The sequence below is a fragment of the Nicotiana tabacum genome, chromosome 16 (genome assembly GCF_000715075.1).
Source record: "Nicotiana tabacum cultivar K326 chromosome 16, ASM71507v2, whole genome shotgun sequence".
NCBI lineage: Eukaryota > Viridiplantae > Streptophyta > Magnoliopsida > Solanales > Solanaceae > Nicotiana > Nicotiana tabacum.
Window position 1 is genome coordinate 70,629,178 of NC_134095.1, and position 25,086 is coordinate 70,654,263.

General features: G+C 40.7%; 1 protein-coding gene and 1 long non-coding RNA gene across 2 annotated transcripts; both read left to right on the top strand.

Moving 5' to 3' along the window:
- Positions 1-2,506: 2,506 nt before the first annotated feature.
- Positions 2,507-5,373, top strand: LOC107783618 (uncharacterized). The gene is made up of 3 exons (XR_001647482.2): positions 2,507-2,679; positions 4,259-4,331; positions 5,166-5,373. It is a non-coding gene; the product is annotated as an uncharacterized LOC107783618 (long non-coding RNA).
- A 16,900-nt stretch (positions 5,374-22,273) lies between these two features.
- Positions 22,274-22,717, top strand: LOC142170282 (uncharacterized). The gene has a single exon (XM_075232157.1). It carries the CDS (start codon positions 22,274-22,276, stop codon positions 22,715-22,717), a length of 444 nt encoding a protein of 147 aa, XP_075088258.1.
- Positions 22,718-25,086: the final 2,369 nt, after the last annotated feature.

Here is a 25,086-nt window from a genome sequence, read left to right on the forward strand (position 1 = left end):
GAAATTGGCATCAATAGCTAGGTCTTGAGGAGCTCTATCTGTTGATGTAGGTATTGTGGGGTGATAGTGGTTGGAGCTTCAAGAATTTGGGCAAAAAAGTGACGGGAAAGTTTTCTAGATCTAAGATTCAAGGAGTTTGAGGGGTTTTTGAAGGATTTGGTTTGGAGATATAGAAAGAGGAGGTATTGGAGATTACATGATAAAATTTTGAGATGGTTTGGAGGTGGTCCGCCGTCGGTGGGCGATTTCCGGCGGCGGCGTAGAGGCGGCGAAGAGAGAGTGAAGAGAGAGAGAAGAGAGAAGAAGGAGAAAAGAATTATGGGTGGAAATGGGGACAATTTTTCAGATTTTTGAGGCTTTAAATACCTAGGCCAAAAGTGAATGAGATTCATTGGATCAAGATGGAATGGATGGGTAAGATTTGATCTTGTTCATTTAGTGAAACGACGTAGTTTTGAGGCAAAACTACGTAGTTTCGGACCCTTTCAATGGCAGCCCCTTATCTTGCACTCTTGGACATTTTTTCTTTCAAATTTAGCCCAATTTCTTCCTTATTCAAACTTACTAAACTAAATTTTATACAAACAAATTAAATAATTAAATAACTTATTTAAATGATCTATTAACTAGATTAATTCACCTATTGAACATTTAATTAATTTCTAAAATGCGCAAATGAAGAAAAAATTATTTTTGGTATTTTTATGGTCGGAAATACGCAATTAAACACACAAAATTAAAAAAACTATTAAATAAAAAAAATACTAATAAATTTAGAAGGTGTTAAAATAGGCAAAAATTAGGTATTCATACCGAGCGTCGCAGCGTAAAACGCCCGAACTTTCTCGCGTTGGACAATGCGACGCGAGCTTTACCGCGAGGAAAACTGCCTGCGTCGCCTGGATTAAATGTTTCGCTGCTTCAACTCTAATATTGTTACAATGTCCATTCTTTGCCTCCGATAATAGTCATTCCAACTGCTTTGTGCCATAAAGACCTTCCCTTCCACGTGTCCATCCTTTTCCAAGGTAATGTCTTCACCTCCCTATGTTTATTTTGCTGTTTTGTTCCATCCGATCACTGTGTCATAATTGCATACTCATGAGCTAATCATTGTAATGTATAAAATATACTTTGCAATATTATTTTGCTCCCGAATTTTTTCTCCAAAGTACCTACATTATTCATTAACATCCAGATAAGTGTAAAACTCCATAATCAAGCTAAGTGAAGTATATTTAATATCAAATATAATCAAAGAGCGGTAAAAATACAAAAAAATTAGTGTCAAAATATATGAAAAAATACCCAACATCACCATCCCACACTTATATCTTTGTTCGTCATCGATCAAACAACTATAATAGACGAAATAAAATTAAGCTCCTACTATTCAAAGTACACTACGCGTATGACCTTGGTTGATAGCAACAATTAAGCTAGAGCATATACGTTCACCATACACTTTATTTTAACTTATGCCACACTTAAAAAATATTCAAAACAAAATATCATGCTCATAACAATCCTAGCCTCAAAACCGACTCAATGTCACAATGCATTCATGGCTTGAATACTCAACATCATAAAGAACCCTAATAACGTTACCTATGCCTCGTGCAATCATGTGCCCCCGCAGCAAAATCAAACAGAGTAAAAAGATTCCACACATTCGAATTTCATGCTCAAATATATTTTAAGGACTCACATATATCAAAGAAAGTCGCTCACTCTCTCACTCTCACAAAGAAGTCGCATGCATGCAAACGGTACCATAGGCTTACCCATAATATAAATCTCTACTAATGTAGGTTCACTCGATCTATAATCAATTAGGACTTTATATGGTTGTAATGTGGGATAAGGGACAGGGTATGATATATTTAGGATTAGTGGTTCACCCTCGTAAGCACTTTAACACATCACGTAATAAACTTTAAGCGCAAATTCTTCAATACACTTTAATTTCACAACTAAAATCACCCACTTCAACGTTCCCTCTTTCTTTAAGCACTATTTTAATTTATATCCCACTAGCAAGAACAAGACAATATTTTATTTGCCTACATATATTTTTTTTTCTTTTTTTTTCAACTATTCTTTTTCCTTTTTAATTTTCGCTAGTGGTATATTATTTTATAAATAAGTACACATTTCTTTATTTCATTAGTTCCACCCAAAAGCCACCAAATTTCCCTTCACTACAACAAATATGGCCTAATGCCACACTAGTTTTAGACAACGCTTGAAAAGTGTGACAAAAAATATATTTGAGTACGCTTTCAAGGGGTGGCCTTTGTATAGAACTTTTGGCTACGGAAAACATGGTCACGCTTGTAAGGCGTGCTCTTTATTTTATTAGGCCACGCTTATTAAACGTTGCTAAATCATAAAATAATTGACAACAATTACTTGTATATATGGCTATACCTTTAAGCGTGCACTTTGTTTGATTCTAAAAAGCAACACTTTATAAGTGTGCTCTAAAAGTCCAATAAATTTTTTGGCTAAAATGTTCCTTCCAATATTATAAGTATCTCTTAAGTGAAATATTTTTTCCCAATTTCAAAAGGGCAAAAGATCATGCGCCTCCCTAAAATCTCTATGGATATATTAGTTTAGGGTTTCTTACTACAGCACCTCTGACGAATCTGCGGAAGTGTTTCTACACCTTCTTAGGTAGTGTTTCTGCACCTTTTCACCTTCCTTTAAGTAGTGTTTCCTCTGAAATCCCTATCAAAAGAAAATGTTTGCTTTAAATTATGGTTCTTTTTTTCCAAAAACATCGAAGAAATTATTAAAGCTAGAGAAACGGGAATTCATTTGCATTTGTCTGGGCCAAAAAATGGATAGATATGGTAGAAGAGGTGGCCTCAATTTCAGGTTGCTGCTCTTCTACTTCAATGTTTACCATCTTATGGTCTCCGATTGCTGTAATTTCCTATATTCTAAACGGTATTAATATTTTTGTTGTTACTCCTGCTATCTAATTTGATACTTATTCCAGAAAAGAATGAATGCATAAATTATTTATTGTTTTGTTTGTCCCAAAGATTAGTAATTTATTTCAAAACCTTAGTTGATTTGTGAGCCTAATTCTAGTAGCAACAACCCTAGCTGCTCACGGTATGTGCTTTCTTCTTTGACTACAAGTATATATGGCTTCAGGGTACTCACAAATTTCATATTTTTCTTGCTCTGCACCTTCGCACCAGCTTACGTCATTTTCTTTCTTGGGTACTCACAAATGTCATTTTTTCCTTGTTTCTACGTATAGAAAGGTCTTAAGTAGATTCATTTTAGCAGTCTCAATTATTATTGATTGGAAAACATCTCTGAGAGTTTCACTGGTATGGTGGTTGCATTCAAGTATAAAACTTGTTCCATTTCTATAATATGTAATATCTTGTACTTTTGTGATCTTCTGTAAAACATATGTATCTCTCGCAGGGCAGCTTAAAATTTATTGTGAGAAGATCAACATTACTTCATGTGAATAAAAGGTGCATTGGATAGGAGTTAGTGTTGTATTCGAATAATTTGGTACATTTTATATTCTGAATTTTGATTTGGAGTATAGATCATCTGCGCCATCCCAAAGTTTGCATGTTTCAGCTAGCAGAAACTACTGCCACTTAGACAAATGATTTCTGATGGTACTTTAAACATAGGAAACACGTGTACAAGCTCAATTTGCTCTTGTATTTCATGGTTACTATTGTGATACGAACATTAGAACTTCCAAAACTCATTTTCTTCGGATAAACACTTGGTATAAAGTTGCAGTTTGAAAAAAGTGCAGTCTTTTATTGAGAAATTGTGTTTTGCTTCTGTTTCACTTAAGAAAAAAATTAACTGCAACTATATTATTCATTGGGAGCTAGCTTTAGCTTAGAACTCCAGTAGTTTGTAATAAATTGGGTGAAATTTATCCATTAACCCATTGATTTGTTAAACTTGAGTTGCTTGAACAGTGTACTTGGAGCTCCAAAATAAAATTTTGGTGAAACAGAAACTTTCCAGGTCTTGTGTAGTTGTGCTATCAGCCAATTGGCTTTTATAATTCATACAAGTCCATCTTTCTTTTTCGTTATACTATGTGATTGATTGTGAGCATGTATTTCACATTAATTTTAGTCTCTTAACGAGAGAAAAAATGTGATATATTTTTAGTCAATTGGTAAACAACCCTAAAATGAATATTCAAGATATATACTAAGGTGTGTCGGATTCAACCTTCCTTCATCTGTTGATGCAGGCAGTGCATGGTTTTGAGAGGCTAAAATCATCTACATTCTTCTGGTTGAGGCCATCCTCCGAGTCTTGAAAAGGTATTTAACTTACAAGAACATTCTTTTCTAAATATTTAATTTTGCAATACTCGAAACAATGTAAAGTTTACTTAATTCTCAATTTTCCTTAGTCTAAGGTTGCCTCGCCCGGAAGAAAATGTCTTTTTCATGGCATTATATTTTTGCTTATGAAGATATTCTTGCAAATTTTTGTCCCCTCACTTGCAAAATATGATGAGCATTTAGCTAAAATAGCTAGCTGATTCTCTCTTACTCTGTTATGAGCTCTTTTGAAGATATTTCGTTGGTGATTATTAGCTTCTTTTATAGATAAAGCAAGGGATGCTCTAGCATTAGGTTGAGCCTTTTCTTATTTCAAACTTTTACTATAGATTTGACAAATATAAATATTACTTTTCACCAACATAATAGATTAAAATTCGGGTAAGATATGTCTGAACCTTAAGATTGACAACACCTAAATAATGCACCCTCTTTATCGCTTAGTGTTTACTCCGGATTTTTGAAAGAGTTTAACTTAATCTATACTCGTGCTACTCGCCTATGGTGATTCTTTCTCACAATTTATTTCCCGATTCCAATTGAAGATGTTGAAGTTGTTAGTAATATTGTTGACTGCATTAACTCCATACATATAGTTAAAGGAGCTTGTAATCAAAGTTACTTCTAATCCAGCACTTATGTGTTGTTGTAATAAAATATCTTGACCAAAAAAAAAAAAGGTTGTTGTACCTTTTACATTATAGTTTATGTCAGATTTTTGTTAGTTCTTAGTAAGACAAATGTTGCTTTAACCCGTTCATATTATATATGTATTTCTTTGTAATTTCTAATTTCATCTCAAATGTGTAGAAAAATGCAGGTGATCTAATTGAAAATGTTGGCCACAAGTCCAATTAATTTATTGAAGTGAATGATGAAGACTTTTTCAACAATTGTGATATTTATTATTCATCTATGTGAATACATTCGGTTTTTTATAGTTTGTTGCTAGTTCACATATTGAAACAAAGCTTTATTAATGTGTAGCACATGAAATATATTTCTGCTTTGAAGTTCAGTGGAATTGTTTTTTTTTTTTGGTTATTTGTTTTCTAATTTAATGCTTGAGATCCTAATGTATATGCTTGAAATAAATATGATTATTATTTGACTCAAAAGATATTAAAACCTTTTTGAACAAATCAATCAAAGATGAAGGGGTAAATCGTGGTTGAAGATAATAAACTCTAGGATGATAGTAATAGAGAGAAATGAATTGTAAATATCCTTTTTCATTCAAGGTTTGTGAATTTTACAGAGTTTCCCCTTTTACAAGGCTCTCATTCCTCTTATATATTGAGGAATCCCCCCCAGTAGAAACGACATGCAAAAGATCCTTTTTTAGGAATATTCTCAATGTCCCCTAATATACTTACTTTACCACCGAGGTCGTATTATTCTTTCTCATATTACAAGGTCGTACTCTTCTGGGCATCGACTCGCAGGTGCTCGGTCGTCTATCGTGCTCACTACAGGTCGTGGTCGGTCAAATTCAGACCCATACAGTTAGTCCCTCCGCTCGTCGGGGTTGCGACCGGGTGTGTCCCCGATGAGTGGACTCTGCCTTCTTTGGGAGAAATTTGATCCGTAGGGACGTTGCGACGCGGCCAACGCGAGATGGCTATCACACTCAGCGAAGCGTTGTAGAGTACACGCTACTCGGGGGTGATGTCAGCTTTACGTGCGTTATCATTACGCGAATTTTCGAGGTAAAGACTGACGGTTTGGCGCTTTGATTCTTGTGCTGATTTGAGGCTTGCCGCCTCGATTCTGGTGCTACCCAACCCTATAAATAGATGAAGGGTTTAATTTTTTGAAAAACTTTAGCTACTCCCCTCTTGATAGACTCTCAGTCTTCTTCATTTGTTCTTACACCTCCTTGCTCCTATTTCCATTCTTCGCCAGAAGTTTCTTCTTTCTCACTCCCTTTGTGTCGCTACTCCTTTAAACGAACTTATGCCAAGGTCCCGTCGTGCTAGCAAAGAGAGGTTCCTGAAGCCACCCCTTCATCCATAGTGCCTTTTCTGGCAGCGGAGAAGTGGTGGCAGAAGAAGGTGACAACCCTCTTACGGTGGAGGAGCTACTACCGAGGCATCCTTTGTCCTGGAATGATTTCCTCAAAGATCCACCTCCTACCCCGAACCCCATGTTTTCAGAGATGAAGCAGGTTCATCTTGATGCCCTCCGTATAAAATACGGTATCCCTGCCCATGTAGAGATGATTCTGGCGGGGGAGGATTACGTTGACGTCCACAGGCCTGGATACTGTGCTTTCTACGAGTATCCTTTCGTGATCGGCTACACCCTTCCTCTCTTCCCCTTGGCGGAAGAATTCTGTAGATTTTACCAGGTTTTCCCAGCACAGCTTTCACCGTACACGCTTAAGATGCTTCTGCTATTGACTAAATACGCAGAGTTGGCAGAGTGTAGCGTCTCGGTTCATCATCTTTTGCACCTATTCGCGCCCGGCTTCCTCAAGGGTACCATGGTGCATTTGAGACTTCGTGGTACGAAAGGGCTGGTGGTCGGAACAGATGGCCGGGCGAGCGTAAGTTCTGGCACAAGTATTTCTTCATCAAAACCGAACACGTCATTTTTGACTCCGCCATATTTCCGGAACGATGGAACCGAAATCGTAAGTGTCGTCGTTCGTTAAGTTCCCCTCTTTTCCGTGATTATTGTAGCTTTTACTTACTCACCGTTTTGCAGCTATGGGCCATCCGCCTCTCCCTATTGCGGATATCAAGGATTGGGTAGCCCGTGTGTTGCCTCATCTAGCGGAAACTCGGACTTGGTCCGCCTTCGTGCAACGTTATGGCCCTAAGGTTTCCTTAGGTAAATATTTGCTTTTACTGCCTCATTGGCCATGCGATCCTGCTTAAAGGTACGACCCATTATGATGACAGGTCGGGGAGCTTCTAGACAGAAAGTGCCCATTCCCGCTTTTAGACAAGCCGCTGCTACTGCGGGCACGGGATTTATTTTTTGCGAGCCTATTCGGGAGGGCAGTCCTTAGCTTATTCAACTGGGAGATTCGTCTCGAACTGTGGCCACGAGGGAAGAAGCCTCGTCGGTACCGACTTCACATCCTGTGGATGAATCTTCTAATGGCAACGAGCCGTTAGAGAGGAAAAGGAGGAGGTTGGAGCTGGGAAAGGGCGTGGCTATAGATGTCGATGGCAGCGGGGCATCCCGGACAGCCCTGGTGCCCGTATTTATGGCTGATGCCATTTTGTCGGGGAGGTCTCCCCAAGTGGAGGAAATTGGCCCAAGAGCTGGTTCAGTGCGCTCCGTTGAGGGTGGTGCATCATCTAATGTTGAAAGACCTTGTATCGAGGGTGATGACTCGGGTTCGGATATCGACCCAGAGGACGTCACCTATGTGGAGGTTAGGATGGATGGGTCCGACCGTCATGTGATAGTCCCAGGGAACTACAACTTGTTATTGAACAACGAGCAAGTTGCGTCGGCCCTTGCTCCTCTATCTGCCGCTCCTGAAAGCTGGATGCTTGGAGCGATGAGCGACGTGGAGTTATCTCAGAAGGTCGCTGGTATGGCTTTGCAGGTAGGTTTCCTTTCCTTCTCTTTTTATCATGAGGTTGGTGCGACAGTCGGCGTTGTGCATTTTGTTTTCTAACTTCTGCCCTTCTCTTTTGTCAAACCCTCGTCCTGGATGTAGAGAGGGAGCGTCGTGAAAGGAAAAGGACGGGCCTTTATAAGAAGATGTCGTCGAAGTATCAGCAGTACCGTGCTAAGCACCGGGCGATGTCTGACATCTATCATCAGGATCCCAAGTTCTAGGTGTTCCGCGAGGGACTTAAGCAGCGAGAGGAGGCAATTGGACCGTAGGATAGAGGAGTTAAGGGAGAGAGACGAGGAGCTTGTGAGGGCTATCGCCTGTAATAGCGAACTGGAGTCTTTCCTTAAGGAGAAGGAGGACGAGATCGAGTTGAGCCAGGGGTAACGGCTGAGAATGTCGATTTATAGCTGAAGGTGGCTGACTTGACCACCGGGTTGAATGCTAAGGTAGTGGAGATTGACGTGCTCAAGAGCAAGCTAAGCGCCAACGCTGATAAGTTGGCAGCCACTATTTTTGAGTCGGTATCCTGGGAGGATGCTCTCCGCATTTCTAGGTCGGAACTTACTGGGGAGAGGGAAGCCTCTGGTCATCAAGTCGCAAGGCTCGAAGGGCGTGTTAGGGAGCTAGAGGTAGAGTTGGCCGAATTGCAGGGACAAATGGCTTTGCTAAGGGCGGAGGAGGCAAATCGACGTTCTCAGCCTTCTACGTCTTGAGCCTCAGCTGACCAGGGCTCGTCCCATCGCTTGTATGAATTATGGGTCCATGCGGAGGCTCGGCTTGATGTTTATAAGGCTTTTCATGCCGAGGGCAGGGCTACGGAGGCGGAGGTTTAGGCGGAGCACGCTGAAGCGCATGCAGCTTGTGAGTCATGTGGGTACGACCCTCTCACTCCTGACGGGGAAGGTATCAATTCTGATGACGCGAATTACCTTGCTTCAGATTCATGGTATGAATATGCTTACCCTGCTCGTGATGATGCTTAGTCTTGGTTTGTATTTTTCTTTTGCTTGGGAATTTTTGGCAAGGGCCGTACTAGGGCCTGTTTGTAGGGGCAAATGTAAATGATATTTTGCTGCAATGTAAACTTTACTTTTGTCGGTTTATTTGTTTGTCGTTTTCTCTTTTGTTTATTGCATATGATATTGATGCCCTTGGCTATTGGGATGTTGCTTCGACTACCGTCGAAGTAGAATCCCGTCGTGGTTTGAACGAGGTCGAACCAATATTTTCGTCAACGGCCTTGGCCATTGGGATACTTCGAACTGTCGTCGAAGTAGTATCCCGTCGTAGTTCAAACGAAGTCGAGCTCATGTTTTGTCGATGGCCTTGGCCATTGGGATGTTGCTTCGAACTGTCATCGAAGTAATATCCCGTTGTAGTTTGAACGAGGTCAAACTCATGTTTTGTCGATGGCCTTGGCCATTGGGATGTTGCTTCGAACTGTAGTCGAAGTAGTATCCCGTCATAGTTCGAACGAGGTCGAGCTCATGTTTTGTCGATGGCCTTGGACATTGGGTATTGCTTCGAACTGCTGTCGAAGTAATATCTTGCCGTAGTTCGAACGAGGTCGAACTCATATTTTATCGATGGCCTTGGCCATTGGGATGTTGCTTCGAACTATTGTCGAAGTAGTATCCCTGCGTAGTTCGAACGAGGTCGAACTCATGTTTTGTCGATGGCTTTGGCCATTGGGATGTTGCTTCGAACTGTCGTCGAAGTAGTATCCCTGCGTAGTTCGAACGAGGTCGAACTCATGTTTTGTCAATGGCCTTGGCCATTGGGATGTTTCTTCGAACTGTCGTCGAAGAAGTATCCCGTCATAGTTCGAACGAGGTCGAACTCATGTTTTGTCGATGGCCTTAGCCATTGGGATGTTGCTTCGAACTGTCGTCGAAGTAGTATTCTGTCGTAGTTCGAACGAGGTCGAACTCATGTTTTGTCGATGGCCTTGGCCATTGGGATGTTGCTTCGAACTATCGTTGAAGTAGTATCTTGTCGCAGTTTGAACGAGGTCGAACTCATGTTTTGTCGATGGCCTTGGCCATTGGGATGTTGCTTTGAACTGTCGTCGAAGTAGTATCCCGTCATAGTTCGAACGAGGTCGAACTCATGTTTTGTCGATGGCCTTGGCCATTGATATGTTGCTTCGAACTATCGTCGAAGTAGTATCCCGTCATAGTTCGAACGAGGTCGAACTCATGTTTTGAGATTTGACCATGTTCCCGTAGGAAGACGTCACCTGTCGATTAGTGGAGATCTGGTTCTGCACATGCTATGGAGATTAAATTTCCGTTCGTGAAATGGAGATTAGATTCCATTCATACAATGGAGATTAGATTCCATTCATACAATGGAGATTAAATTATCTGTATGTAATCCCTTCATTACTTCGATCCGGAGATCATATTGACGGGTGGAGGTAATGAATGGCATGTCACCCCGTAGGGCATCTCTCTTTCCGCCTCGTTGAAAACCTCCCTGGGAAAACCCGATTAGGACAAAACCCGGGTGAGGGAGAAAGAGTACGACTTAAGTGACACCTTTTAGAAGTGGAAATATTTGATGTGGGCGATGTTCTAGTTGTTTTGGAGCAGTTTTCCCTCCATTGTTTCTAGTTGGAATGCTCCTTTGTTGTTGCTGCTACAATTTTATACGGTCCGTCCCAGTTTGTTCCTAACTTTCCTTCATTTGGATCCTTTGATGCCTGCGTTTTGGCCTTGAGGATGTAGTCGCCCACTTTGAGTGATCGCACCTTGGCTCTCTTGTTGTAGTATCTTTCTACTTGCTGCTTCTGGGCTACCATTCTTACGTGGGCCATGTCTCTTTGTTCTTCAATTTCATCCAGATCTTATAGCCTACTTTCATCGTTATCTGCTCCGATCTCGTTGGAGTATCTCAAGCTGGGCTCCCCAACCTCGACGGGTATAATTATGTCGGTCCTGTAGACTAGTGAGTATGGCGTTTCTCCCGTGCTAGATTTTGGCGTGGTGTGGTATGCCTATAATACTTCGGGTAGTAGTTCAGGCCATAGCCCTTAGCTTCTTCGAGCTTCTTTTTCAATATGTTCAGTATTACTTTGTTGGAGGACTCGGCTTGGCCATTGGCGGCAGGGTGATATGGCGTGGAGAGTATCCGTTTGATGTGCCACTTTTCGAAGAACTTAGTTGTTCTTTTTCCGATGAATTGAAGTCCATTATCACAGCTGATTTCCTTAGGGATGCCAAAATGACATACAATATTTTTCCATATAAAGGCGATGACCTCCTGCTCACGTATCTGAGTGTATGCACCTGCTTCCACCCATTTAGAGAAGTAGTCAGTTAAAACCAAAAGGAAGCGTACCTTACATCGCCCTGCTGGGAGGGGGCCGACTATGTCCATTCCCCATTTTATGAATGGTCATGGCGAAATGACGAAATGGAGGAGTTCTCCTGCCTGATGTATCATAGGGGCATACTTTTGACACTGCTCGAACCTTCGGACATAGTCTGCAGCTTCTTTTTTCATGGTAGGCCAGTAGTAATCGGCGCGAATGAGACATTGAACGAGGGTGCAATTTCCCATGTGAGCGCTGCAGTGCCTTTCGTGTACTTCTTCCAGTACTCGCCTTGTTTGATGTGGTCCAAGACATTTGGCTAGGGGGCCGCTGAACGTTCTCTTGTAGAGATCATGGTTTACTAGGTTGTATTGGGCTGCCTGTACCCGGAGTTTTTTGGCTTTTTTTTGTCTCGTGGGAGCGATCCATCCTGTAAATAGGCTGCAAAGCAGTTACGCCAATCCCAAGTTAGGTTTATAGAACATACCTCGACGTGGTCTATTGCGGAGTGAAGAGGGGTGACCACATTTTCTTGGTCGATATTCTTGGTGGCCGCAGTAATTTGGCGAGGCCATCTGCTTGAATATTCTGCGCCCTAGGTATCTGGTCGAGGCGGCATTCATCGAACTCTGGCAGCAGTTTGTGGATTTCTGACTAGTACTTTTGTAGTCTCTGATCTTTGATTTGGAAAGTCCTGGTAACTTGATTCACAACGAGTTGAGAGTCACAGTGGAGGACGAGTCATCGGGCACCGTATTTGAGGGCTAACTTCAAACCTGCAATCACAGCCTCATACTCGGCCTCGTTGTTAGTCATCTCGAGGCATCGTATGGACTGGTGAATTACTTCTCCCGTAGGGACCTCGAGGACGAGTCCCAATCCCGATCTCGAGGCATTCGAGGCTCCATCGGTGTAGAGGACCCAGAGGTCAGTACGTGAGGGAGCGCGAAGTGCTTCTTGTTCTGCCTCGGGCAATATCTCTGCGCCGAAATTAGCGACGAAGTCGGCGGGCACCTTCAACTTAATGGCAGTTCGCGGTTGGTATGTTATGTCGTGCTCGCTTAATTCTATGGCCCATTTGGCAAGTCTATCTAATAGTTCGAGTTTGTGCAGGATACCTCTCAGGGGGAAGGTCGTTAACACTTTTATGTGGTGACATTGAAAATATGGTCTAAGCTTACGTGAAGCTACGACCAGTGCCAGAGCTAGCTTTTCAAGGTGAGGGTACCTTGTCTTGGTATCTATTAAAGTTTTGCTGATATAGTAAATGGGAGACTGCGTACCTTTATTTTCCCGGACAAAGACTGCACTTACTGTAACTTCAGAAACTACCAAATACACAAGTAGACATTCACCCGGGTCCGTTTTGACGAGTAGTGGTGGCGAAGACAGATACGCTTTTAGCTTTCTAAGGGCGTCGACACATTCCTCGTTCCATTGTAACCCGTGGTCTTTTCTCAACACATTGAAGAATTTGTGGCATCTGTCCGAGGATCGTGAAATGAAGCTCGACAATGCGGTTATTCGCCCTATTAGCTTCTGTACATGTTCTTTGCTGGTTAGTACTTCTGGTATTATATCGATGGCTTTAATTTGATTCGGGTTGAGTTCGATTCCCCTTTGTGATACGAGGAAACCGAGGAATTTTCCTGAGGTTACGCCGAAGGCGCATTTCTCGGGATTTAACTTCATCCCATACTGCCTTAATATTTCGAAGGCTTCTTTCAGATGGCTAATGTGATCCTCCTTCTTTGCCGACTTTACCAGCATGTCATTTATATACACCTCCATGGTCTTGCTGAGCTGCTCTTTGAACATCTTGGTGACTAGCCTCTGGTACGTGGCCCCTGTATTCTAGAGTCCGAACGGCATCACTTTATAGCAATACGTTCCTTGGTGAGTGATGAAAGTCGTCTTTTCTTGATCTTCTTCAGCCATTAGGATTTGATTGTAACCGGAGTAAGGGTCTAAGAAGCTCAGCAATTCATGCCCCACTATCGCATCGATCAGTTGGTCGATATGGGGTAACATGAAGGAATCCTTTGGGCATGCTTTATTTAGATCGGTGAAGTCTTCACACATTCGCCATTTCCTGTTCTTCTTTTTGACCATGACCACGTTGGTGGCCCATTGGGGGTACTTTGATTCTCTGATGGAATGGAACCGTTAGTGAGTAATTTATCCACCTCTTCGCTGACTACTTCATTGATTGCAGTATTGAACTTTCTCCTCATTTGCCGTACCGGTTGATAGAGTGGGTCGACATTTAGTTTGTGAGTGGCGATGTCCTTTGGGATTCCTGGCATATCTGAGTGAGAGAAGGCAAACAAATCGGCGTTGTTAGTTAAAAATTCACGATACTTACTTGGCTCCGAGAGGTTGTGCCCTATGTAAGCCTTTTTTGTGTTGTCAGCGTCATCCAATTGGACGGGGTCAAGATCCTCTATAGTTGCCTTGTAAGCTTCTATGATATCTGGGTCCTGGATGGCCTCTGCTTGTGGGTCGAGTTTAGTTCCCGACATGGCTGATTGTTATGCCTCCGCACTTACTCCTTTAAGTTGTTTGGTGTGCGTGCAATCTTGGGCGATCCGATAGCATTCTTGGGCGGTGTGTGGATCACCTCGGATGCTGAATATTCCCCACGAGGTGGAAAATTTGATCACTTGATAGAAGCTTGAGGGGACGGCTCGCATGGCGTGTATCCATGGTCGCCCTATGATGGCGTTATAGGTTGTATCATGGTTCATGACGTGGAATGTTATTTCTAGTGTGACTCCTGCTAGGACAGGCAGCACTATTTCTCCGGATGTCCACTCTACTGCATTGTTAAAACCTGTTAGTGTTATGCAACGCTTTATTATTTTATCCTCAAGCCTCATTTCCATGAGGACTCGAAGGTGAACAATACACGCGCCGCTTCCATCGTCTACCATGATTCTTTTTACATCTGTATCAGCGATGCATAAAGTTATAACCAAAGCATCATAGTGAGGGAAAGACAAACCATTGGCATTTGACTTATCGAAGATGATACTGTCTTCGAGGTCATCATACCGTTCGTGGGCGACCGTCCGTTTGAGTTTATGCGTGGTGGTGAATTTCACATGGTTGATTACCATGTCGTTGCCACCGCCAATGATCATCTGTATGGTGCGTGCTGGCGACGGTGGCTTTGGAGGTCCTTAAGATGTATCGCGTCCTCTGGCGAAGTTGGCCCTCCGTTTATCGCAGAGCAATTCTTTCAAGTACCCCTGGTTCAACATCCTAACTACTTCCTGCCGCAGGCCTATGCAATCTTCAGTCTTGTGTCCTCTTTTTTGATGGAATTCACAGAGGACGTTTGACCTCCTAGTGCTTGAGTCTGATTTCATTTTTTGCGGCCACTGCACCTTCGTGCCTAGCTTCTCCAATGCGTACACTATCTCTGAAGGGGAAACACAAAAGTTATGAGCAGATAACAGTGGAGGCATACCTCTATCATTTTGAAAGGGGTGCAGTGTGTCGTAGCACGGCATTCGGATGTCTTGGAGGGGGCGGGTTAGATGTTCGGACATAGGTCTGATGCCTTTCTCAATTGAAACGTGAGGGTTGAGCCCTTCACCCATCATTACATCGATCTCTCCTTGACTCAGTCTGAACCGACGTTAATCGCTGAATCGGGCCGTTCAAATCGTCCTCATCTGCCCTTACCTCGGCGCAATAGGCATTGTGGATCTTTTCCCATGTGGTGAGGGGTATTTCATGAGTCTGCTGAGTAGTTTTTTGGTTACCTTTGATCTGTTCCTGTTTAACCCATTTTGAAAGGCTGCTACTGCCCCTTCTAACACGTTCGGTAGGCTCATCCTTACTCTGTTGAATCGGGCCAGGAAGTCCCGAAGTCCCTAACCCGCCGTTTGCCTGATGGTGAAGATATCATTGACCCTAGCTTCAGCCTTCTTCGCCCCTGCATGAGCGGTGGCGAATTTATCCGCCATTTCTTCAAATATTGATATTGATCGTGCTGGTAGCTGGGAGTACCACGTCAATGCTCCCCCTGTCAAAGTCTCATCAAAGTTTTTTAGCAGCACAGATGGTACCTGTTCCTTTGACAGATCGTTGCTCTTTACTGCAGTAACATAATGGATTAGATGATCCTCCGAATCCGTGGTCCCATCATATATTTTCAAGTGTGGCGGCATCTTGAAGGATTTGGAATAGGATGAGGAATAGCCCCGTCGTTGTATGACTGTTCGACGAATCGGCCCACATCGTGTTTTGGTAATAGCTTAGGGGCGCCTGGTATTTTGTCAACCCTTTCCTGATGCTCCTTGATTTGATCACGAAGTGTTTTGTTTCTCGTTTGTGTAGTGCTTGGCTCGCTGGTGGTAGCTGCGATTTCTGTAGGTGGTAAGTCTTCGACATTTCCTTGAGGGGGTTTTTCGAGCATATTGCTCAGAGCGCTTGTCAACCATTCTTCTAGCAGCTTTTTGACTGTTGGTGGTGCTTCCTCCATCGTGGACGTTGAGGATCCCCTTTCACGCAAGACCGTTAGATCCCCGTGTGGAGAAGGTGAGATCTCCCCCTCTGGTGTAACTCTTGGTGTTGTATTCTCGATGTATTCTCTACCGGCTTCGTTGAGGGAGTTCAGGAGATTGTTTGAGACATTTGCTATCATCTTCAGCCTCGCTTCTTTTTCCGCCATTGTTGGTTTTTATGAGGTTTGAAGAAGAGTAATCGTCACTTTCAAGAACCTAGATGAGAACTATGATTTTAGCTATGGAAATCCCCACAGACGACGCCAAATTGTTTGACTCAAAAGATATTAAAACCTTTTTGAATAAATCAATCAAAGATGAAGGGGTAAATCGTGGCTGAAGATAATAAACTCTAGGATGATAGTAATAGAGAAGAGAATTGTAAATATCCTTTTTTATTCAAGGTTCGTGAATTTTAAAGAGTCTGCCCCTTTTACAAGGCTCTCATTCCTCTTATATATTGAGGAATCCCCCCCGGTAGAAACGACATGCAAAAGATCCTTTTTTAGGAATATTCTCAATGTCCCGTAATATGCTTACTCTACCACCGAGGTCGTATTATTCTTTCTCTTACTACAAGGTCATACCCTTCTGGGCATCGACTCGAAGGTGCTCGGTCGTCAGTCGTGCTCACTGCAGGTCATGGTCGGTCAAATTCAGATCCATACAATTACAACATTTATGTAAAAACATATAACTTTTCAGTTACAAAATTGTGGCTCACATAAATATTATTAAAAAAGAATTGGAATTACCTATTCAAGATTTGCCACACTTCAAAAGCGTAGCCTAATAGATATCAAAGTCCACACCTCATAGGTGTAGCTTTAGCACATGAAAAATGTTGTCGTATCAGATAATACAACCGTGTCCTTTGTATCTTATTGGCAACGCGCTTCTAAAGCTACGCCCAAAAAGCGTGGCTACAGGGAATAGGTTACGGTACTTTAGGCCACCCTCCGGAAAGCATTGCTTATAGTTGAAAAGTGTGGCTTTTGATCAAATGTCACACTTTTTGATAGTTTAAGCCACACTTTTTTGGGGTGGCTACATACCTAAAATGTTGTAGTGCTTCTTACTTCGTTTAGCGCTCATTTCACAATTAAAGTGCTTTAAGAAGTAAAAGGATCAAAACAATGTCAATTAAGAACAAAAAAAGTATATGCTTGTAATGTGGGTGCCAAATAAAAGTCTATAGGCTCAAAAGGGTTAACCAGAGATAACTTTTATTCATAGTGAGTAATAGAGCTCAAAAAGAACAAAGAAAGCCTAAAATTATTTTTCAAATGGAGCATCACCTAAAATCTCTCTTCGACTCACATATGGGGCAAGTCCTAGACTCAATCACAACAACATAGACTACATAAAAACTCACTTCACACATGGTACATGACTCACTAAGGACGGTCTTATTCGGATTCTCAAACAATGCCAGTATTCACGGAGCCACAAGATATTAAGCATTAAGCACAAAACGAATACAAGTCAAGAAAGTGAGACATAGGTGTCACAAGACATGATATTCAATATATAGAGGCATCATGCTCAATTTCAAATATATAGGGAAGATATTACACAAGCCAAAGCCTAAATATGCTACTATCAAACAAGTCAAAGGCGCCTAGGTTCATCATTCTTCCTCTATTTATTCCTTAAATATTAATCTACTCTAAAAATTAAAAAAAACTACTACCCGGTTCAATCTACATCCCATAAAAAAGAACCGAGGTGCAAAGAAAAATCACAATGTATCATTACTACCTAAAGAAAAATAAATGACATGTTTTTGGATTTTTTTTTATTTTTTCAAAAAAAAATTATAATTTTTTGTTAGACTTTAATCCCTCAAGAAAACTGTATAGGAGATCCATCGTTGGGAAAAGTTCAAAATTTCTCAAAAAAAAATTGTTTTTTCTAATTTTTTACATTAAAAAAAATTTAAGCTACTAAAACTACTATAATAATACTACACAACTATAAAAAGAAAAATAAGAAGCTAAAATTAAAATAAGAAGTTAATACTTTATTAGCATACTACTACTAATTATCTAGAGGAATTCTTCACCCTGCACTTAAAAAAATACAGTATCCCTAATGAACAAATAAAGCAAAAATAACGAGTGTAGAAAAGAAACTCCCTAAGTGGACAAAGACCGAAGCAATCGTGGCTCTCGGGGTACTCATACTTCTCCCAAGGATGGTCCTTTTTGCGGATAACTCATACCAGTTCCAACCATCTTCTCTCTTTTGCACACTTCTTATGGCTTGGAGTCCCATGCTCATGATCCTACAAAACAAATACTACAAAAATAATAAAAATAATAAAAAATAAAAGCAAATAAAAGAAAGCAGTAAAGTTGGGTTGCCTCCCAACAAGCGCCTTATTTAACGTCTCAACACGACGTGAACCGCTTTTTGCCTCCACCTTGAACTTAAGAATTGTACACCTAACAGGGCATTCAGTCTGCGGCTATGTTCTTTTGGTGATGCTACAAAGATAACCAGGCCAAGTAATAAATTTTTCACTCTACACTTCTCGGCTTTTAGATGAGGAATGTAATCTTTTCACTCTGGCACGACAAATCCAAGAATGTAAGCACCTTGTTCCTCTTCCGTTGACTCCTCCAAACGCTCAGATGACTCGATTTTCATGTCATCCAAACACAATGTCAAAAAATATTTTTAATGAGGACCAATACGCCTCAATTCTAGAATTGTATTACTATTTACATCCTCATATTTACATGCACTAGAGTCGTCAAATATAACATTATCTACTTCCTCACATGACTCTAGAACACTCTTCTCAATATTGGCATCCTAAAAAATGGTCTAATGATTGGTATACTCGTTTTAGCTTCTCAATTTGGTCTGGAAGATTTTTTTTCAGTTTCACACAACTCATCACTAAATTGTTGGACGTTGAACGCATCAACTTTTGCACTCAAATCTGCATCCAAGTTGTTCAAAGCCAAGCCAAACATGTCAATTTTTTGTGCAAGATCAACTCTCTCCTTAAACCAATCATTCGCCAACATTGTTAGAAGACAACGTCGGTTCGCATATTCCCTTAATCGCGAATATTCGTACCAATACCAACTCTTACTCCCATATTCAAATTTAGATCTCCAAAAGTTCAGGTCAAAACAAGCCCAAAAAGTCTTCCATCAACCAAGTGTCTTCATCAATAACCTTACCTCCGGATATTTCATCCCCATATGTCATGTTGAGAGAACTAGAAACACACTAAGAGAAAAATCAAATTGTTATAAAAATCAAAATATTTACAAAAAAAAAATGTAAAGAAAAAAGTAAAAGTCTAATTTAGAAAAATAGTTAATTCTAAGTCCCCAGCAACGGTGCCAAAAATTTATTGCGGTTAAACGCATATGCAAGTATACGCGATCGTCAAATAATAAAGTGACTAAAAGTCGGATGTCGAACCCACAAGGACTTGTGAATAACTATTAACTAAATTAGACTATCATAATTATCTAAATAAGAATTAAACCTAGAAGTATATGATTCTAATCTAATTAAAATAAAAAGAAAACAAATAATGAACTAAGGACAAATGAAGAGCAGATTTTTATGTTATTAATGTGATGAAAACGATCTAGGGTTATGGGTTATCTAACATTCCTATTGTATTCTTCAATTAAATTGACTAACTAATTTATCTAGCTTATTGGTTCAGGGTTAATATTGCTCATAAGAATCTGTCGAGTTCTTACTCGCCTATTCAAGCTAACCTAATGTCTATATGTCTATGGAGTTAGAATCAACAAGAACACATTTATAATTCATGTACATCAACCAAGTAAGGCAATTAGGTATATGTCTATCCTAACCGCGAATCCGTTCCTCGATGCCCAAGTTCAAGAACTTGTTCTACTCAATCCTATGTGCAATCTAGAATTTTACTTTCGAATTCAATTCTAGATTCGTAGATGGTATTCAATTGGTGACCAAGCAATTAAATAATTAAGCGCAAGATTGAATAAACAAATCAATATGATAAATCAAGAAAGAAAAATCAATATCCGAATAACAATAGGCATGAAGAACCACAACTCTAGAACGTGAAATTTAGCTCCACATAGACATGGTAGCCAAACAACAAATCATACAAAGAAACATAAAAATTATAAAGTTTGGTAGAAAAAATGATAATCCAGTCTCTATGGCGGTTCTGTGTTTTACCTTCATCAAAAGTTGTGTAAAAATTATGTTTAAGGACTATTTATAGGTGTGGGATAAAAGCCTAGGCGAAATAATCAAGTCCAAAATAAAAAAATAAAAAAATAAAAAGATAAAATAACTTCAAAACTAGACCCGAGCGTCGCAGCACGAAGCGCCTGAACTTTCTCGCATTGGAAAATGCGACGCGAGCTTTACCGCGAGGAATACTGACTGCGTCGCTTAGATTAAATGTTCCGTCCTATCATTATGTCATAATTGCATACTCATGAGCTAATCATTGTAATGTATAAATATACTTTGCAATATTATTTTGCTCCCGAATTTTTACCTTAAAAGTACCTACATTATTCATTAACATCTAAATAAGTGTAAAACTCCATAATCAAGCTAAGTATAGTATATTTAATACTCTCTCCGATTTATAATAAGTGTCCAATTTACTTTTAGCACGCTCATTAAGAAAATACTAAATTCTATACAAAAATACCTACTATGACTAAACTACCCCTAATTAAACATTTAATGTGAAGAGTAAGAATTTTTTTTAGGGATATATACATAGGGGTTATTTTGTAAAAACAAATTGAATTCTTTCTTGATTACATAATTGGACACTTATTATGAACCAAAATGAAAAGGCAAATTGGTCACTTATTGTGAACTGGAGGGAGTATCAAACAGTAAAAATACAGAAAAATAGTGTCAAAATATATGAAAATATGCCCAACATCAATTACCGCCACATAAGTATAGTCAATGATCAAAGGTGCTAATTAATAATTATTCTATTAAGTATAAGTATTCAAATGAAAAAATGAAGAGTTCATGTATCGACTTTAAAATTGGGTGGAAGTTTAAGATTGCTCGGAGGCCATTTGGCCTAATGTTTTAAAAAGCCCGTTCTTGAAACGCATCTTACAAGTGGTATTTTTATACTCGAAATAAAGTGCTAATACAAGAAAAGAACAATAATGGGAAGTTTCTTTCTCTGTACAATGTATAAACAAGAGCGGCATGATAAATTATCATTTGAATTAAGAAACAGAGTTAGTGTTGATTTTCAAATTTACGCATTTTACCCATCTGTGTCTTATTTATACGTGCTTATCTTAATTAGTTTGAGATATTTTGCATTACTCTGACTTTATAATTGTTGTTGTATAATTTCCCCTTGTCCTGTTTATGTGGTCTATTCCAAATATTGTATATATCTTCAAATTATGTAGATATTAGAAAAGTCAAAGTCTTTGTTTTATATCTTCACCTGTTTTTTTATTCTTTAGTTGTAGATTATAGTTTCTTTAGTTCCTTTATTTTATTTCTTCACCTGTTTTTTCTGACCTTTAGTTGTAGATTATAGTTCCGGTTAATTCCTTTATTTTATTTCTTCACCTGTTTTGCAACTTTTAGTGGTAGATTATATTTCGATAATTTATTTTATTTTTGTCTCTTGTTTTCGGGATAGTGCTTGCGCAGTGACTCCTAAATTATAGTGGCTTTGGTGAACAATGGTCGGGTAAGGTCTTGTCCTCGGGGGTGTCAGCGCGGGGGAGGGGGTGCAGGGGAGTAAGAGGGTAAGAGGGCTAAGGGAGCTACTAGGATGAGAGTGGGGTCTTGGAACATAGGAACTTTGACTGGAAAATCTTGTAGAGTTAGCGAAGATTCTCGAGAAAAAGAAGATTAATATAGCTTGTGTACATGAGACTAGGTGGGTAGGAGAAAAGGCGCAAGATGTGGGCAGTTTCAAACTTTGGTATTCTGGGAGGGCGGCAGGAACGGGGTAGGTATCTTGGTTGATAAGGACTTCCGTGAACTAGTAGTGGAGGTTAGGAGGGTGAATGACAGGCTGATGACTATTAAGCTAGTTGTTAGAGGTTTTACGTTGAACATAATCAGTGCGTATGCAGCCCAAGAAAGCTTGGATGAGGAAATCAAGAGGCGTTTCTGGGAGGATTTGGATGAGATGATACGTGGTATCTCGCATACCGAGAAGCTTTTCATTGAAGGAGATTTCAACGGCCACATTGGAGCGATGTTTAGGGGGTATGATGATGTGCATAGTGGCTTTGGTTTTAGAGATAGAAACGGAGGAGGAACGTCTCTGCTGGACTTTGCTAGAGCATTTGATTTGGTGATAGCAAACTCAAGTTTCCCGTAGAAGAGGGAGCACTTGGTCACCTTCCAAAGTTCGGTGGCCGAGACTCAGATTGATTATTTACTCTGCAGGAAGTTCGATAAAGGTCTTTTCACGGATTGCAAGGTCATCCCGAGTGAGAACCCCTCGACCCTTCATAGGCTCCTGGTCATGGACCTTGAGATCACGAGGAAGAGGGTGATGCATATCCAACATAGGATAAAGTGGGGAGCCTTAACGGAAGCAAAAGCGCAGGAGTTGGGGGTCAAGCTGGTGACTATAGGGGCTTGGAGGAGTAGTGTGGACGTAAGCGCTATGTGGATCACGACTGCGCATTGCATTAGGGAAGCCGTGAGAGAGGTATTAAGGGTCTCAAAAGGTTACTCTGGTGGTCACAAAGGAGACTGGTGGTGGAATAGAGAGGTGCAAGGAAAAGTGGAAACCAAGAAAGCAGCATATCTGAAGTTAGTGGAAAGTGTAGACGATGAGGATAAGAGGGCGAATAGAGAGCATTATAAAGTTGCTAAGAAAGAGGTAAAGCTAGCAGTTACGGTGGCCAAGACTGCAGCTTTTAGTCATTTGTGTAAGAAACTCGAGGGTCGAGGTAGGGGATAAGAGGTTGTTCAGGTTAGCCAAGGTATGAGAAAGGAAAGTGCGTGACTTGGACCAAGTGAAGTGCATCAAGGACGAAGAAGGTAGAGTTTTGTTGGATGAGGGGCTTATCCGTCGGAGATGGCAGACCTACTTCTATAGTCTCTTGAATGAGGAGGGGGACAAGAGCATTGTACTGGGTGATTTGAAACTATCCGAGAGTCGTTGTGACTTTGGGTATTGTAGGCGGATTAGAGTTGATGAAGTTGAGGGGGCTATGCGTAATATGAGCAGGGGCAAAGCGACCAGGCCGGATGAAATCTCGATGGAGTTTAGGAAGAGTGCGGGCAAGGCAGACTTGAAGTGGCTCACTAGGTTATTTAATATCATTTTTAGGATGAAGAAGATGCCCGAAGAGTGGAGGTAGAGCACGATGTTCCTGTATACAATAACAAGGGTAATATCCAAAATTGCAATAACTATTGGGGTATCAAGTTGCTTGGCCATACTATGAAAGTCTAGGAGAGAGTGGTAGAGCTAAGAGTGAGGAGGAGTGTGCCTATTTCCGAGAACCAGTTTGGGCTTATGTCGGGGCGCTCGACTACCGAAGTCATCCATCTTGTAAGGATATTGATGGAGCAGTATAGGAGAGAAAGAAGGACTTGCATATAGTGTTCATCGACTTAGAAAAAGGCGTACGATAAAGTTCCGAGGGAGGTTTTGTGGAGATGTTTGGAGGCTAGATGTGTACATGTTGCCTACGTTAGGTTGATTAAGGACATGTATGATGGAGTAAAGACCCGAGTGAGAACGGTGAGTGGGGACTTGAACCATTTTCTAGTGATGATGGGGTTACATCAGGGGTCGACACTCAGCCCTTTTTTGTCTGCTCTGGTGATGGACATACTAACACGCCACATCCAAGGGGAGGTACCATGGTGTATGCTATTTGCAGATGATATTGTATTGATTGACGAGACGCGAGACAGTGTGAACGCGCAATTACAGCTATGGAGGCAGACCCTGGAATCTAAAGGTTTCACGTTAAGCAGGACCAAAACAGAATACTTGGAGTGTAAGTTCAATGGCGAGACTCAAGGAGGGGAAGGGGAGGTGAGGCTGGACTCGCAGTTCATCCCTAGGAGGGGGGAGTTTTAAGTGCCTTGGGTCTATTATTCATGGGGATGGGGAGATTGATAAAGATGTCACACATCGTATTGGGGCAGGATGGATGAAATGGAGACACGCTTCGGGGTTTTGTGTGAAAAGAAATGCCACTGAAACTTAAGGTAAGTTCTAGAGTGATGGTCAGACCAACGATATTGTATGGGGCTGAGTGTTATCTAGTCAAGATCGGTCATGTTCAGAAGATGAAGGTAGCAGAGATGAGGATATTGAGATGGATGCACGAGCACACCAGGTTAGATAGGATCAGAAATGAGGTTATTCGCGACAAGGTAGGTATGGCCCCTATTGAGGACAAGATGCGAGAAGCGCGGCTTAGGTAGTTTGGTCATATTAATTAGGAGGAGGATCACAGACGCCCCGGTGAGGAGGTGTGAGAGGTTGACATTGGAGGGCTTACGGAGAGGTAGAGGTAGGCCAAATAAGAGGTGGGGAGAGGTAATTAGGCAAGACATGGCGCAGCTTCAGCTGACCGAAGACATGACCCTTGATAGGAATGTATGGAGATCGAGGATTAGGATAGTAGAGTAGGTAGTCTAGAGTGTTCATAACAGTAGTATTGGTACGCAGTCTCGCTTTCTGTTGGTAGTAGGTTTTTATGACTAACCATTATTTTCTTTCATTGTTGATCACTTTACTGTCTTGTTATTTTTATTCTGCTTTTACATGGCTTTTTCGTACTGTCCCTTCTTGTCTATATTTTCGTTAATGTGGTGCTTATACTTTCCTGTGCCGAGGGTCTATTGGAAACAGCCTCTCTATCCTCACAGGGGTAAAGTCTGCGTACACACTATTCTTCTCAAACTCCACGTTGTGAGATAATACTGGTTATATTGTTGTTGTTGTTGTGTTAGAAAAGTCAAAGTCTTTATTTATTAAGAACTCTATTATAGGCTCGTATAATCTGTGGGCGCAAAATCAGTCTGGCAAAAAATATTTATAGCAAAATATTTTATAGGAATTGCCTTTTTATTATATTTTATAAAATTTGTTAAAGATGATATTTTGATAGAAGTAATTAATTGAAAGAATATAACATTTAAAAAGGGAAAATTTGTCATACTGTATTTAACTTATATTGATGAAAAATAATAAAAAGAATTATTACAAAAAAAAACTAAAATAAAGGAGGTGCCGCAGTATGTAAACCACAAGGGAATTTGTGTCAGGGAGCGAAATGTGAGGAGATGTCAAGTTGAATTTCTTTT